Genomic DNA, 17,977 nt, shown 5'->3' on the forward strand with positions numbered 1-17,977 from the left:
ATTGACGTCCTTAACCCACACGTCCTCCCCCAACTTCAAGGGAGTCAGAGGACTTGAACTATGCCGGCGATTGTAGTTCTTTGCCTGCTGTAACTTGTTTGCGGCATCTCTCGCCTTGAAGTTCTGATGGCTGGGCAATGCTGGCTCAAGTCGTTCGGGTAAACCAGGAAGTCGAGTTTGGAGTTTTCTTCCCATTAACAACTGTGCAGGAGACACGCCATTGACACCAGGTGTGTCTCGGTAAGCTAGGAGAGCCAGGTACAGATCAGAGCTTTTTGCAAACAAGTCCTTCACGGTACGCACCATACGCTCTACTTCGCCGTTACTCTGGGGGTACCGCGGGCTGCTAGTCTCATGGCGAAATCCGTACGCCTGAGCAAAGTTTGCAAACTCGTGAGATGCAAACTGCGGTCCGTTATCTGACCGCACGACGTCCGGGATCCCATAGCGAGCCATGCAACTCTTGACAGCCGAGATGACCGCTTGCGTAGATGTAGATCCGAGAGAGATGACCTCAGGAAACCTTGAGTAGTAGTCTACAATCAGAATGTAATCACGTCCTTTTAGCTGGAAAAGGTCTACCCCGAGGCGCTGCCACGGTCTTTCTGGCGTTGGAGTCTGCATCATCGGCTCAGAGTGTACCACACGAGTTTCGGCACATTTGGCACACTCGGCTACAAGATGTTCGATGTGTAAATTGCAGTTCGGCCACCAAACGCTTTTTCTGGCGCGTTCTTGACAGCGGCGAACGCCCTGGTGCCCTTCGTGCAGTAAGGCCAGGATGCTCTGTCGGAGAGCGTACGGAATGACGATGCGGCGATCTAGAAGTAGTACGCTTTTGTAGACGCTCAATCCTTCCCTCTCCTTCCAATACGGAGCAATGTGAGCTGCCACTTTGTTTTTGCTGGGCCAACCTCTTCCACAGTAAGTTACTACCATGGAACACTCCCCATCTTGCGTTTGGTGCTGGCGGACGTCTTCCAGTCGACTCGCCACCGCTGCCGGCAGGTCTTTGAAGACTTCGCCAATGAAGAGTTCCACACTCCCTACTTCTTGCGAAGCTGGCGCGTCACAAGGTGCTCGTGAGAGTGTGTCGGCAGTCACCAAGAGCTTTCCCGGTACATACTTCACGTTGTACTGATAACGCATCAGCTTGATTCGCATGCGTTGCACCCGCAGTGGCAGAAGCTCGAGGTCCGTTCCCCCGAGAAGGGCGACAAGAGGAAGGTGATCTGTCTCGACCTCGAAGTTCAGACCACGAATATACTGGTCGAATCGCAAGACGGCCCACGTTACGGCTAATGACTCCTTCTCCGTTTGACTGTAGCGACCCTACGTGGGAGTGAGGGATCTGGAAGCAAAAACGAGAGCCCGCCGAGTCCCCGAAGGCTGCTCTTGAAGCAGCACGGCTCCCAAACCATAAGAACTGGCATCTGCACATACTACGGTAGGGTAGCGCGGGTGCCAACATAAAAAAAGCCGTAGGACTGCACCTGGAGGTCTTTTTCAGTGCAAAGACGCACAAGGAAGCCTGTCCTTTTCGAGCTATAGTCACTGAGAGGGGTACGTGGCAACGGCAAATGTCGGCCTTTCCCCAAAAACATCTCTCCGCTTTGCGGATTGAGGATCCCTTCTTGGTTAAGAATTCTGAAACTGTTGGTCAAACCTTAAAGACAAATGCATTTTCCAATCACAGTGCATTTAGCATAGATGTACAAGACCTTTTCTATTCCCTTCCTGATGACCCTTTACTTAGCTCAGTTAGGGCCTGCATTGAATCCCAAGACGAAATCGCTTTCCGGAACTCAAGTGGAGTGACTACAGACAGTTTTCTTGAACTACTGCAGTTTCATTTAAATTCCACCTTCGTCGGATGGCAAAACGGGGTATTTTTACAAAAATCGGGGGTGTGTATTGGGTCTTGTGTCGCGCCAGTCTTAAGTGATATTTTTCTTGCGAGAATCGACCGTGCCATTGCTTTAGCTATTAAGTCCACGCCTGTCACCAACGTGTTCAGATATGTAGATGATTTTCTTTTACTGTACAAAAAGACTGCGGATCAAGATTTAGTTACTACGATTATGGACATTTTTCATACGTATTTTGGGCTCACCTTTATTTTTGAGAAGCCTAACGAAGGGGCGTTGCAATTCTTAGACCTTTTCCTCTCATTGCACGCCGATCACCTGTGCTGGGCATTCTCACCACGTTCCAAAAAAGGTATTGTTCACTACACATCCTCGCACTCCAAGGTGGTGAAGAGAGGCATTGCTATCTCTTGCCTCACCTCAGCCCCCAAAAAAGTCATATTTCCATGCCATTCATCGGAGTTTCTTGGGCCAGATCGATAGACTAAAATCTTCAAGGTTCCCGATTCAGGTCTTAATCGAAATGATAGGAACGCTGGTAAAGAATGTAAAAGGGGGTGAAAAACTAGGCGGCCCGTGAAAAAAACCGGGTTGTGGTTATGCCATACCTACACAATATATCGCATAACCTAAAACAAGGGGCCAGCAGGTATGGTGTGCCCGTAGTACTATCAGCCCCTAAGAAAATGCGACAAATTTGTTCTAAGGTTCGTGAAAAGGCGGAAAAATTATCAAAAAACACGTGCCACAAAAGAACATGTGCGGCCATTTGTTCCCTGTTCATCGGGCGTTGTATATAGCATTCCTCTTTCATGTGGAAGATGCTATGTTGGACAGACGGGACGGTGTCTGAATGACCGCCTACGAGAGCATAAACTTTCTTTAACATCCAATGTAGGAGATCACCTTTCGGTGCACTGTAAAACCTGTATGTGCACACCATCTTTAGAAAAAACATCAATCATTGGCCGCTTTAAAGAAAAACAAACGCGCGAGGTGCTCGAGGCGTTCACCATCTTGAGCCTGACCGATCGCTGCGTTAGCCAGCCGTCGGTAGCTTTGAGCGAAAAAGAAGTTGCCTTCTTGCGATCATTTGACTGCGATTGATCTGTTTCCCCCTGGTAACGTTGTCCCCTGTAAAAAATAGTGCTTCATCTTTCTCTTCTTCACTTAATATACTAGAGTTGTGAGTGCGCGCCTGTCTGTGTTCTGTGTTCCTTCCTCGTTTGTCCTCGTCTCTTTGTGCGCAATTTTAACCATGTTCAACGCAACTGCGTTTTCGACTGCCACTTTTTACTTATGTTCAATATAGGCCATTTCATTTAAATTGGTACTCAGTGCCAATTAAACCAGAACTCAATAACATCTCTAATATTTTTCTACTTCCTTCTAATCAAGGTGTAATAAAGTATTTTGTGGTCCGCTCTTTATCTGTGCTTTGAGGATACATTCCTTCATGTTTTTTCGTGAACCGTGGAACGGCTGACAGTTGTGCTTTTGAGGGTGTAACCCTTTCGTTTCCGAAATAACCCATAGGTCGACCAACGGTTAGTTCTCGCTTCCGGCCAGATCGCCACTATGATGAAACTGCAAACATGACCACCGCTGTACAAAACAAGCGCCGCCATTCTCCAAACTTAACGGTCCGTTCTCGGATACCAAGTTAGACCGAAAGCATGAAGGGCTTTAATCTAAAAAGTCACAGCCATCCCGAGCTAGGACGTTAGTGTTTCCGGCGCTGCTATCGACGCAGCTGGAGCAAGAGGCGTGTTAACGCGCTACGAGAAAGCGCGGCCTTGATAGCCCGCCATGACGCAGCTGGACCGACAAGCGAAATCAACTCGGCGGCTGCCCAACTCTGCGGCAGCTCCCGTTTTTGAGACGCTTTTTTTTCTTCTTCTTTTTTTACTTTTGGTGACACCGAAGATTGAGGCGACAAGGTACCCGCGAAAAAATATTTACATCGTTTCTGGTTTGTTATTCGCAGCAAAACTAAATTACGCGTCCCCGAACTCTCAGACTGCGCCGCCCAAACGTAGCGATAGCGGATAGCTTCGGAGCGTGCCGTATTTCATTGTCTAGAAGCGATTTTCAAACATTTTCACTGGGAAAATGGCAGCCAACGAAACCCGAATGGAGATGAGTAGCGTCGGTTACAGGGAACGAGACCCATTTTCTCATTTAACTCTTTTTTTTTAAATCGAGAGTTTTTTCCGATTAAAATAACGGAAAGCTCTGGACCTTTGGTATCTGGTTCAGACCATATGGCAAACTTCATTCTGGCGGCAACTGAAACTTAGACAATACGCAGTTCACTTCTGCCATAAAAAAAACGCTGTATTTTTATTAGTTTTTTTGCGCACACTTTGTACAGCAGGAAAAGCCGTTCATGCTGTAATATCCTTCCATAAAAAGCTACGGCGATAGCTTTCTTTGGCCTAAACGCCGTTCCTATTGACCATGGCCGGGGGCTGACGTGGTGGTGGCGCCCTCAACCATACGCTAATCAGTCGAAACATCATGACCTCCAACCTACAACCGTCTTAATTATCCACCTTTGGCGCGCCAATCAGTTGCAGGGTCGTCTGCTGCGGAGTCCCATACTCAACAGAGTCCGAGGAGCTGTGTGCTCAGAGACACGTGCACTTTTACCTGCATTGCATCTAGCTATCTTCATCAAGCGGGAAAGCCTCCGACATCCACATTCTGTGATAATGAGTTTGAGTGCAACGTCTCGGCGTATATTAACGGTTTCACCGTCGTTCTTCCATTTTGATAAGTGCTAACGACGGCGGCTACGCGAACGCCCGATGAGCTTTGCAGTTTCCCAGATGCTTATTCCGAGCCGTCGGGTCATTACAGCCCCGGCAGTCTTTAGCTAAAGTCCGCATCACCAGGTGGTATATGACGCAGAGGGCGCGGCAGCTAGGCGCACTCATTCCCACAGTGTAGGGGGGGTCCTAACGTCTTGGCTGATGAGTGTATGACCTCCGACCGACCTTTACAGACGCGACGGTGCGGCTGCTGCTGCCGCCCGGGCTGCGCGACGAAGAGGTGCTCAAGTACCCGTTCCTGCTGGACGTGTACGGGGGTCCCGGGTCCCAGCAGGTGACGGAGAAATTCCGCATCAACTGGGGCCACTTCCTGGCAAGCCGCAAGGGCGTCGTGTACGGCATGGTGGATGGCCGGGGCTCGGGCTTCCAGGGGGACCGCCGCCTGCACCAGGTCTACCGCAGGCTGGGCACCGTCGAGGTCGAGGACCAGCTGCGCGTCACCAGGTACGCGAGTCGCTGTCGTCGGCAAAAAGTCCCCGAAAGCCCTACTCCAGATTGAGAATTATACGTGAAGCCCCGAAAACAAACTCCCGTCGCGCCATTCTTCCTTTTTTTTATTTTTTGCAGAGCATAGGCCGTTGGAAAATTCGAATTTTTTGTTTCAATTCTTTTATGTGGTTAGGTGGAGGTTTGGACAGTATTTAAAATTTCGGTATATTTTCGCTACTGATTCGGCGAAATAGACATGCGAAGTTGAAAAGCTCGAGGAACTTTGAACTAAGCCTAGAATGTGCGATTTGAAAGTCAATTTTATGTTACTAGGCTTAGCCTCCAAAACTTGCATCGATATAAAGCTATTTGACCTTTTTTGAGTACTTACTAATTTCTGCCATTTTTTTTTTACCAAGCTTGCATTGTGCTTTAAATACTGCTTGAGAAAAGCTTGTCTTATTCTTGAGTCGGCTTTTTTTTATCGGACACCAATCTGATTGTCTTGACAAAATACTCATTACACCCTGCCTTTAAAAAAAAATGCACCATCTTCGATAGAGCTATTGAAAAAATCAAAGCTCGACCAACCTTCTGAAAGATTGACTCCAAGCTGTAAGTTGCGAACCAAGCCTCTGCGCGAGGTTCGCGACATGTCTATTCCTACCAGTACACCGTACAAGTGGTGCTTAGAAGCAGCCCTTACCTAGGAAACCTCTACTAAAAACCAACACGCGGCTCTGACGTCACGCAGCTGCGGTGGCGTTGCTGTCGACGCATGCGCAGACGTGTCACTTGACTCGGGTTTCCGCGCAGGCGCAGTTCCCACACGTGCTGTGGGGTAGAGGCGGGCTCGTTTGTCAACAGTGTGTTTTTTTGTAGACGTTTTGCACAGGCGACAAATTACAGCCGCCATGGCTGACCTGTTCTCGTCTTCCGACCCAGTGAAGCGGGCATTCACGGTCTTCCACAAATGCCACTGCTGGGGAGAAGGACACCGTGATGCAGTCAAACTGAAGTAAAATAGACGTAATGAGAGGAAACATGCATTGATGGTCGGTTATGGCGGCGCCCATGCATGCACCGCTACTCCGAAGCGCCTCTAGACTTAGAAACGCACAAACAGAATTGCGTAAGCAGCAACAAAGTCACGTTCTTGTGGTGGGAAATTATATCTTTCTTGAAGAGACGTTACACGAGCTTTCCGCTAACTGGTACAGGTGCCGATGGCATAGATATTAGAGAGTTTAGAATAGTGGGCCCGAAAACTTGAGGGCCCCCAAGGAATATGGGCTCACGACTGTGGAAGCACCGAGCCCAAACTGCGTTTTGGGTTTTGAGTTGACCCTCGCCCCTAACGCAAAATTCGAGAAATAGCATCGGGATTTCCTCGGGGTCGGATTGCATTGAAAAAAATGGCGGCGCTCTTTTCGCTTGCTTTGGAGAAAATCCGTCATGCTCAATGCCGTATTAGCCACGTTCATTGCCAGTGAATGGTGCAACCGGCTTTAGCTTCGGTTCACTTTTCTTAAATCACAAAGGATGCGCGATCAGATCGCTTGTAACGATCGCCTTCTGATTCTGTCCGTTCGTAAACCTAAAGCGACGCGGTAACCGTTAACATGGCAACTTCTCGCTATTCCGAGACTCCAAGTGATTTTTTTTTTTGGCTCCATCGGCCGAGCGTCTCTAGCATGTTACCTGTACATTAAAGGAACAAGTCTTCCAAGGCCTTCAACTCAGCTAAGATTTGAATAAGCCAGCTGCTCGCGGAGTATGTTCGCCCGCGTTCGTCTCAGTTTCGCCATAGGTGAAGGCTTAAGTCTTTGGCGACAGACGGTCAACGCGGCACACGAACGCCAAAACCTATCCGAGAAGGACGCCAAATTAGAGATCTACGGATTGGACTGATTTGGCTGAAAACAGCTAAGAATATTTATGCTGATTTTAGACTGTCTTTTGGTTTATCCTGGTTGATTTGGCATTACCTCAACTATTATTTGCGAACAGAAAGTACTTGTTAAGCGCATATGATTTACGTTTTTTTCATATATATATATTTTTTATTATTATTATTGCGCTCGGTAGCCGCATTGGCGCTGCAACCGGCAAGCACAAGCGCGCCGCGCTACGTTGCGAAAACCTTATTCTATGAGCCGGCGGCGCCAACCTTGTTGCGTTTGTGTCCCCCGATTTCTTACGGGCAGACAAGCCTCTAATGCCTACGGTATGATTCGCCTTCGCTGTCGTAAAAGAGTAGCCTCAGGGAGCCAATAGGAATCGGCGACGGGAACAAAATGAACATAATGAAAGCAAATAAAAACTAAAAAAATGGAATACGGTAGTGAGTATCAGCGACGCTTAAAATTTACACGTTTTGAGCCGAAGCAATTAAGCAAACCGCTCTTCACAACTCTACCTCATCTATGTAACCATCAGTCTTGTAAATGTCACTCAAAGAACGTAATCGAGTAAACTGCTTTTGATTAAGAAGTATTTACTTAGGTTACTTCAGAGGAAAAGCACTTGATCATTACCTGAAAAAGTAGCCGTTACATTTCCGATTACTTTAGATGTTCAAAACGGCAGTCTCTTTTCTGTCGGTTTGAAAACGGGCTTTTCATACTGCCCAATAATGTATTAGAATCGCTGCATAACAAATCATTCATCTTCTTAATCATCCACCACTTTAGGTAGACCATCCCCCTGTCAGGGCTTGGTTCCATGATTTCCCAGGAGGGAACTTGTAGGAACAAGGGGTACATCAGAACAAGGGGGGGAAAACTTCCTGGTGGGAACTGGGGGCGAGATCTAAGCCATAATGGGCGAAGAAGCGATGCTATGAGAGCTAAATCTAGGTCACCGTGGCTAAGAAGAACAAACGAGATCTCTACGGGCCAGCAAGTGTTCCGAAACGCGTCTTTGGGACATCATGGCGCAAGGAGTGGCATGCTAATCGAAAGGCAACATAGTCAACGCCCACGGACCGCGCGTTGACGAGAAAGCCAAGCGCGCGCCGTCCTTGCTTAAAGTCGGGCGGAAACAAACGCAAACGGACGCGCTTGGGGTCGAGCAAACGCAGGAGGTACGCAAGGATCAAACGAAGTTGAACACCGTATAGATCATTTTGCCTTAAGTCCTGACACAGCCGAAGTTACGAGCTCATGGGGCCAATCACACAGCATCCAATGTGCAGTGACTCTACTTCGCTGCATACCTAGTGTACAATGTTGTCAAGTCGCTGACGCGAGTGCACGGCTTCATTTATCTTTATAATACGAAAACCACCCATAGGAGACACCGGAGACCTTCCGAAGTGACTCTACCTCGCTTCATGTTTAGTGTTTCTGTACGTGTTCTATCATCCCTGAACCAATCATAAACAAAACAATTCCTAGTGACTTGCTTTCGCCGCCGTTTGATTGGTGCCATTAGATCGTAGCGTCGTTGCGTCATAGACTTAGGCCAAAAAAAAAAAGTATAGCTTTTTTGCTCAAAAGAACGTTCGCACTCGCTAGTGCCACGCTTCGCGAAACTTTACAAAAAAGAACACACAAAACTTAATTCGAGAAATGACTGAATCTTCTGGAACGCTGACTGCTGCTCTTGCACTTCACAAAGAGATAACGTTTTGTGTCACATTTGGGCCGGGACATTACATGGTTCTAGTTGTTTTTAAAAATAAGCATTAAAATGAAGAATTTGTTTTTTCCAAGAGCAGGGGGGGGCATTGTTTAAATGGCAAAAGAAGACGCACCTGCTACATTACCCATCACGCTTCGTACTTCTTTGTTCTTCGTACTGAGAACCTTTTATCGAAAACCCAGACATCACAATGCCAGCTCAAAAAAAAAAAAAAAAAAAAAAAAACTTTGTAAATCGATTAGACAAAAAGCCTGACCTCTAGTCGTGACACTTCGGCAAAAATCGCTGAATTCTATGTAGTTCGCAAGATTTAGACGCTGCTAAAGCGGACATACCGCAGCAGTTTCAGACGGAATTTGGACAACGAAAAGTAAAGGAAAAGGGGGCGGGGGGCTGGAGTTTAAAAAGAAATGTAATCGTCGAATATAATTTTATTAGCATTACACGTAGTCAAATTACTCTCAGTGTGTTTTCTACCAAAAGAAAGTAATCAGATCAATACAAAATTATTCCAAAAAGTAGTAAATTACAAGTAACTTGATTACTTGTAAGTGTAGTGTACAAGTTTGGTCACAATCAAACATGAAACCGGTCGCACGGAAACGACCCATGGGACATACCGAAGACCCTCCGATGACTTCGCTTCATAGTTGGTGTACAATTTTGTCAAGTCACTGACAAGGCAGCACGCCTTCCTCTACACTCTGTTGCGGGTTAAAAAATGCAGGACGATCTCCTCCCGCAGAGCCCAGCACCCTTTGCGCTTTAGCGAGCGAACACTAGAGAGGAGGCGATAGACTCCTCTCCAGCGTTGCTAAAACTTGCAGGGGGGGCCTTGCGGGAGCAGCTTGCCCTGCTTTTCTTAATAGGCCGCTAAAGTGCTTTCTGAGACCGTGTGCTTAGGGTCGTAACTCAACCTACGGCTCTAAACAATCTAAAAAACATGACTAGAATTAATACACGTTTAATTGTCCCATTAAAACTGGGTCAAAGATCGCCACAGGTTTGTTTTTCTGCGGTTCGGATCAAGAGCTAGGGGGTACTGTCGAGCGTGCGACGGCCAAACGCGAGTGATCGCTTCCCGCGCAGCGGGGAGGCCGAACGACGACGGGTTGATTCTCGAGTGTGCGTAATTCGCGCTAGGGAAGCGATCACTCGCGATTGGCTGTCGCACGTCCATGGCACCTTATGAGTCCTGCGTCGAATCGCAAAAAAAGAAAAACAAAACAAAAATACAGGCGTGTCGTGATTTTTGTTTTTTCTTTTAATAGAGGAATCGGACGTGTATCAATCTAAACTTTGTTTCCGAATTCTTAGAGCCCTTTGATTGAGTTATGAACATAAATAGACGATCTCCCGAACCCTATTAGTGGTCCTTTAACCGGCAACAGAGTATGGCGTCTCATTCCCACAAGAGCGCGTGTAAATCAAATGCTATAACAAAACACCGGCCCGAACGAGCAGCTTTGACAGGTTACGGTAAATACAGCGCGAAGAAACAGGAAGACGGAAGAAAGACACAAGAACAGTGTCGTACTAAGAACTGAACTTTTATCAAAAGAGCGGCTCAGGCGAAAAAACCTCAAAAGCCAACATGAATTACCAAAAGAGACGTCAGCGTTAATACGTGTCAATATAATCAAGTCAGCCCTCAATCTTTCATAAAGAGGAAGTTTACTTTATTGAGAACTGTTGACGCTGGCGTGAGCTTGGTCAATTTAGCTTGCTTTTTTGTAATTATTTTTTTTTTGCTCAAGGCGTTCTTTTTTTTTTTTTGATAGAAGTTCAGTTGTCAGTGCAACGCTTTCCCCGTGTTCTTCTCTCCATTTGCGTCTTTTTGTGCGCTATATTTCCCTTAACTAGGCCATGAACCGACTCCTGCATCGCCACTTTAGCTATGACGGCGTTGTGCACTAAATATGAAGCGAAACTTCCCGATGTCCTTCACAGCGAACTCCTCTAAAAAAATGAGCCAAACAGAGGGCCACGTGGAGACTTGTGTCTTTATGGGCGTCATGGGCTCGTGCACTATTGGGGGGGGGGGGGGGGGGGGAGATCGAACAGTCACGCCTCTAGCGGTACGCTTCAGCTGTGGGGACAACAATCTGAATTTTCTTGTTTGTTCTTGAACAGATTTCGAAGATGACAACTCGAAGGCCCTTCCCTTCCTTCGTGCTACCAAAGCACTGGTCAGAGCGAAGCTCTCGTGCGAAGACCGTGCTAGGCGAGCTTTAATTTTATTGTTGTGCTGTGTTAGTAAACACCGGGCTGTGGCGACAACATGCTCGATAAAGGGCTCCCTGTAAATCGATCTCCTGCTCTACAGCCACGCCTGTGCTTCGTCTCAGATTTCACTGAGATCGCGTAACCTTTTCTTTTACCTGGATGAAAAAGCCAGAATCGAAACCGAGACGCTTGGCGACGCGTGTTGCAGGTACCTGAAGAACGAGCTGCCGTTCATCAGCGCCGAGCACACCGCCATCTGGGGCTGGTCGTACGGTGGCTACGTGGCGGCCATGGCCCTGGCCAACGGCGGCTCGGGGGCCCCCGGCAACGGCACCCCGCACGGCGGCGAGGACTCGCTGCTGCCGGTCTTCCAGTGCGGCATCTCGGTGGCGCCTGTCACCAGCTGGCTGTTCTACGACTCGGCCTACACGGAGCGCTACATGGGGCTGCCCAGCGACAACCTGGCCGGCTACGAGCGCGCCGACCTCATCCGCGTCGCCGCAAACCTCAAGGGCAAGAAGTTCTTCCTCGTGCACGGGACGGCCGACGGTCAGTAGGCCATTCATAATTGGTGCACGCAACAGGCGTAGATAGGCGTCGCTGGTAGAAAACAGTCTAAAAAAGAGCCTCCTGAAAACATCAAGGGGCCAGCCAACGTTTCGCAAAAGGGCTGCGCCGCGAACAAGCCCTAGGCGAAAGCACCGGCGGTTGCTTCAAGGAAACTTCTTCTCAAACAATTGGGGCAGGAAATCTAGGGGCAAGCCTACCTCAGAAAACGTAAATGTAACTTGCAGCTAATTAGTTCTACATCTAATACGCCATGCAGCACATTGTCATGTCTAATACGGTCAAGCATATTATGTAATGAGCGGCATTAGAGCTTATCACTCGTTGTATTCATTTTTATCGATGACAGGCGCGATACTGCAGCTTTGCACGATGTCTTCATGCACAAAATCTTGAGGAAAAAAACTACTTTCCAGCAATATCTGCCCCTCATAAGAATGTTTAGGACTTTTTAGACCGAATGAAGCATTGCACCGGATAATGGACAGTCGCTCTGGAGTAGGTAAACATATAAGTCTAGAGCAGAGCCAAACTGATTGCTCTCGGCCATCTAAAAAAAACGATACCTTTCGATCTATTATAACGCATAAATTAGAAGGAATTCAACGTCACCCACCAAGTAACATAAAAAATCGTTATTTCTCCCCCCAGTATCAGATTTTCATAATATCATGTGTGCTTTTTGGTCACTGCGTCCATTGAAAGAGAAAAAAAGATCATTAGGTTTCGTTTAAAAATCAATATGTGAGACCGAATTAAAAATTTTAAAACAATTCAATATTTGTTTCTAAATTTTTTTTTTCCTGTAGACAATGTCCACTTTCAACACTCCATGATGCTTGCAAAGGAGCTGACCAATAATGGAATAATGTATCGAACGCAGGTGAGTGCGAATTGCCTCTTATGTAGGATTCTGTCAGCATCGATCACCTTAATATGTATAGCTCAACAGAGACTATTTTGTACGAAAGCTATAATAACTATCGATCACAGTCTACCACGTTGGGCTCCGATTTAGGAGAGCTTCATTTCACTCCAAAGACGCAGTGAAGGCTATGGTTTCCTATGGGCACTAGCACAAGAAGCCGCATCAGGACATTGGGCGCTGGATTCCCATTATACTTTTTTTTTTCTTGTTGTAGTAATAATGGCCTTCATACAGAGTTAAAGGGAATATTTCCTAATTTCTGTTTTGCATTCTTTAGGTTTACCCGGACCAGAAACACTCGCTGGGTCAGGTGACCCTCCACCTATACCAAGCAATGGAAGAGTTCCTTGATGAGTGCTTCGAGGGCTCTGATCACGCTGTCGAGGAAGTCGGGCTCATGCAGGTCAAGGCGTCCCGATAACCACGCCCCCCCACCAACCAACCAACCAATGGAGGCCTTCCCCCAAAGTGCAGCAGCAACAGACAGTCAAGGCGTCTTTTGGCCTGGCTGCCGGCGGGTCGAGCTGCCCTCCTGGCAAGATGAACGGAACTATGAGTGTCACGTCGAGGAAGTCGTCCAGCGCCGTGCAGTGTCGTCATGCGCAGAGGAGTGGGCCAGCAGTGTCACCCGTAGTGGAAGCGTCGTGCTGTGATCCACCGCTGCCGACTAGCAACCTTGTGCCTGTGTCAAGCTTGGCCCGACAACTCAACGTGTTTGGTAGCAGCGTGAAATTGTCATAACGAGGTCGCTTGAACGCAGAACATGTCTTGCCAGTTAGGAGAAAGATTCAGTGGGATCCAGACGCGTATTTCAGTTTGTAATGTTGGGTTTAGTACTAGTTTGAATAAGCGGAGTAACTATTTAGGCCAACGGCAGAGCACAGAGCAACAAGAAAATCTACGTTTGGTTTGGTATACAAGGTGTGTGCCCATAACACTAATACAGCGGAGTCTTAAGACTCTTGACGCAGTGCGTAGGTGACCGCAATGAACATTCTGGGGTACGTCTGGTGTAGCGTTCACTGTATAGATGATATGGCAAATAGGTCAGCACCGCCACCTGAAGTCATCTGACGGAACAATGAGCAGCAGTTAGTTTCTCATTTCCACTTCGTGCCAACGGAACCCAAGGTCGGCCAAAGTTTCTTTGAATGACACCTTTGGCTCGACGCCTTTGAGGCCCCGGCACTGCGCTGCAGCTGAGACGGCCTTCTCTCGCACACCCAGCCATATCCAAGACGATCGCCTCCATGTTAACGTTGACAATACATTCAAATGACTTCCCTTCACATACTGTATACTTCCAGTACGTCATATACATTAACAAGTCGAAGCAAACAAAAACAAAAACATCATTCCTTTTCATGTAGTTCCATCTAGAAGTTTTGGGAGAAGACATACGCCAACATGTGCGGTGTACATATAGAGTAGGAGTGATAAATAGGTCCCTAGTCACTCAGTCCACTGCGGACTGGTTTAAATATTTTTGCTAGGGAATCCCGCCCGAACGGTAGCGCCATTTTAAGCATTGCAAGGGTGACGCGCCATTCTTTTCACTTCTTATAGTGCACAAATTTATCTCTGGCATCCATCGAGTCAAGTCGGACGTGACACAAAAATTAGATGAAAGGCACTCACTCAAATTGTGTTAGACGGCGAATTGCGAAATTCCTTCTCGTTTACGGGAATTTTTCGATCAGGCTACTGCCCGACTGCTGGTTGCTGGTGGCGCGAGTGATAGAAAAACAAAAAACTAAGTGACCACTGTTCGAAGTGTAGTGCGAGTAAATCTTCTTCAGGATAAAAAAAACAGAAACGAGCTAAACGCTATTAAACTCGATTTACGTTTTCGCCCTGTGGCGCTCTCAGAAGACAAAAATCGAACACGGATTATTTATTAAAATTTTTGTGTATCCGGCGTTTAATGCACAACGCATTCCTCATAACTTAAATTGTGTGACGAACTTATCACGATATATTTACGACTGTGGACAACTATTCTGACGTTGCTACCATCCTAACCTTGAGTACCCATTGCAGAAGCTCGGAATCGCATGACTAATTTCTCACAGAGAAAAGATGCACTCAATGCTTAACAACAATTCACTGGTAATCCCCAGAGTTTGAACGTTACTTTTTTTAATTAAGTTATAATATAATATTCAAACTATGAAACCTTCATTTGGTCATAAAATATACTCAATTGGAAGCTCTAAAAACAACTGCAGGAGAGTAGTAGTGAGTACTGCCTTCGAACACGGTATTCTATACAGAAAATTGCGTTACGCCTTAAGCTTCATTCACATGATGCGGTTTTACTTACGATTTTGCAATTGCAACATTGGTCATGCGGCAAAAAAAAAAAAAAAAAAAACGGGGGGAAGTTGTGGCGCTTAACTTCGCAGCTGTGAATTTACAAGCAAAATCACACCATGTGATTCGGGCTTGAGCATGCCTGCGCGGCGGCGTAAATGGTGCTACACAGCAAGAGTTTTTAATAGCTCTAGCTTTAAAAAAAACACAATGATATAAGACGTGATCTAAAAGGTTACTTTTCATAGTTATCCGACAGTATGCATGTTTAGAGCAATAAAGTTAGAGAAAATATAACATGAATATAAATATTTGCACACCAAAATAAATTGAACATGTATGCTTCATTTTTTTTAATGTCATGTTTAATCGTTAGACAGGCGTTGAAGCATTTATTGGGCTGTGCCTTGGTTAGACACAAAGAAATTGCTAGATAGTTTTTAAAAGCGTAATCAATGGAGATTATACAAAAGGCGAATGCACAAAAACTGCAACTTAATGACATGGCACCATGTATTCGTGACACCGCATACTCAGTAATTTCATGATAAATCAAATTCGGCAGCTAAAACCTCTCGTAATGCGAAGCCTCCGCTAAATGTTTCGGCAGCATTTCCACCAGTAGATAGTAATATTTCATTGGAGAATTCGCGCAATGGTTCCGCCACTACGACCCGATGAACTTTTCAATCATCATTCGGTATTTGTCGAGCGCACAATTCACTGATATCGAACGGTGTTTCGGTCCCCTCTGCTTGAAGGGATCCAGAGACGATCTTGAATTGCTCCTGACCACTCTTCGGTTCTTAGATAGCATCTTCTGAAGTGCGCATTTATCATCCCTCCGAGGGAACGGGTTGTCGCCAAGGGCCAAGGAGACAGCAATGCGATAGCCGAGATTTGTGATACTCTTGTTCTTCATTTGTTTCCTGTTTTCTAGTATGACCGCGTGTACATATATACATATATATGTATATACATATAATCATATATATATATAAATTCCCCTCTAGTAAGTCGTGTTCCAGTTACCTCGCAGCAGACATCTATGCAGTAGTTTCTAAATACTACCAATTTTGAGCAAAGGAAACGCAGGAAACGTGCTTAAAGGAACTGGCGGGCCAACTCCCCTCCCCTCTCCAGCCCAACGAGGACAGGCATATCCTTGCTAGCAACCTGTCCTTTTTTATCTCAGTTCCTCCCTGTTTTGTTACCGCAGGAAAAGCAGCTGAACGAATACACTGAGGGTTGCCTGCGGAGGTAGGCCTTCCGTTGACGCTTTCTTTTAGGACTCCCCGCCCCCGTCGTTCACCGCGGTCCAAGGCTAGCGCGAAACCCCTCGCCCCCGTCCCAAACTTCCGCGATTCACCCGTCATCATCATCACCAACAATCCTGCGTGCTCGTGCCGTCACTTCGATTAAATACGACCTACTACAAACACCGACGTCATCTAGTACTTTGTCTAGCGGACGCAGCCTTTTTAAGCAATTGTTACGTTCTCTTTTTCCACTACAGCTAGGACTACGAGAGTGTGTATCTAGGGTCCGTCTTGAAGCCTTAGCCCAACCCGAGAGAGTCGAAGCAGGCGAGTGTGTTCTTCTCGCGCGTTGTTTTCGTTCTCTTCCCCCGCGGAGTGGGCCCTCTGGGAGGTCGGATGGAGAGCTTCCCTCGCGTCGGTCAGTAGATTGTAGGATTCGAAGGTGCTCCGTCGGAGACAACCCCGACAACTGCTCAAAAGGCTGAGAGGGCGCTGTGGAACACTCGTTAACATTACCTCGATCACTCGCCGAGTACAGCCATCAAAACGAACCACTCCGATATCATTCTTCCAAGCGAGCCGCGGCTGGCTAGAATAAAAGAACGATGGAGACGAAATCATCAGTACAATATGCTGACTCTTCGGCTTGAAAAGAAAAAAAACACAAAAACAATAACCTGGTGCTGCCGGCAGGCGCAGATTTTTGCTGACTATGGCTGAAACCCACAATATAATTCACGCAGCTGCGGCACCCGAATATTTCCGACACCAGCGAGAGATTGGAAACGAACTCGATATCATATAAGAATGATAATAGGAATAATTCATGATGGTCGTCTTCGATTCCGAGCGCGAGCGCCGAAGAAATATTATAACAGTACTCTATCTAATAACGAGAAACCCCATTCGTGGTATTTGTTTCCTGGTGTCAAAGGTCACACCATGTGCACTGCAGCTGAAATCATGATTACTTAGCACGGCTGTCGCCTATGTCATAGTACGCGGCACAGAAAAAAAAAAAGAAGTCGATCATAATGCCGCCCTTTTCCGAGGTTCTTTCACATGGATCTACAACTTTCTGGAATCTATTAATACGCAGCGTCATAAGCAATGCGTTAATCAAGCCTAAGCTTTACAGTCTTCAATTAGATTTAGCGTCTACCATATCGCACTTATTCAGATTAAGAAATCTTGACTAGACACAGCGCTATACCATATATTCTACACATTTAGGTCGCAGCAGAGCGTCGAGCAGTGTGGTCGCTCTGTAGTGATAGAATGCAGTTCTTGAACTTGTTATATACACGTTTTTCTTGTTTGCTTTTTCGCTTTTCGGGACGAATTGCACTTTGCCACGTGATTACCCTTTGTTGGCAATAAACAATGACTGGTTACAGAAGTTTGTCTCCGTGCAGTTGATTTTTCTCTATCCTCTACTCAATACCCGGGGTCATTTCCAGCGTTGGAAGGGACGGGAACGTGCCTTTTAATCCTGGTGGCACAGAACTGGTGTTGTAAGAAACTCTCAACGAGGAAATTTAATAAGTTACTAGATAGTTGACGCCGGCTTCTTAAAGCATTTAGAGTAATATTTAAGTTGCAAAATTAGGAAAGTATGTTGACTACCTTAACGTACCTTAAACTCTAATTACTTTTTTTTTTCTAAAATGCTAACATTTCAGCTGACATTTTCAGGGCAAAAGGGAGAAAGAAAACTCTACTTATAGCCACTTCACCAAAAATAACCTTTTGAAGAACGAAGCCTGGCTCTAACAAAGAAAGGGAAAGACGAGAAAGCTGGAGTAGGAGTGTTGGAAAATCTTTTAAAAACAAAACCTCCACTTTAAAAGAATTTTTCTGTTACAGAAACGCTTTTTGTTTGCAATAAAAATAATCGGGACTAAATTT

General features: G+C 46.4%; 1 protein-coding gene across 7 annotated transcripts in view; it reads left to right on the plus strand.

Moving 5' to 3' along the window:
• LOC8043509 (inactive dipeptidyl peptidase 10) overlaps positions 1 to 17,468 on the plus strand; it is a 546,782-nt gene extending 529,314 nt beyond the window's left edge. For all 7 annotated transcript variants that reach the window (XM_040505110.1, XM_040222260.1, XM_040222265.3 and 4 more), the window contains 4 exons: positions 4,876 to 5,146; positions 11,211 to 11,551; positions 12,379 to 12,452; positions 12,775 to 17,468. In XM_040505110.1, the coding sequence (XP_040361044.1) occupies positions 4,876 to 5,146; positions 11,211 to 11,551; positions 12,379 to 12,452; positions 12,775 to 12,918 (830 nt within the window). In that variant the 3' untranslated portion in view covers positions 12,919 to 17,468. The remainder of the gene's footprint in view (positions 1 to 4,875; positions 5,147 to 11,210; positions 11,552 to 12,378; positions 12,453 to 12,774) is intronic.
• Positions 17,469 to 17,977: the final 509 nt, after the last annotated feature.

Source organism: Ixodes scapularis, unplaced genomic scaffold (assembly GCF_016920785.2).
Source record: "Ixodes scapularis isolate PalLabHiFi unplaced genomic scaffold, ASM1692078v2 PGA_scaffold3__209_contigs__length_174095766, whole genome shotgun sequence".
NCBI classification, from domain to species: domain Eukaryota; kingdom Metazoa; phylum Arthropoda; class Arachnida; order Ixodida; family Ixodidae; genus Ixodes; species Ixodes scapularis.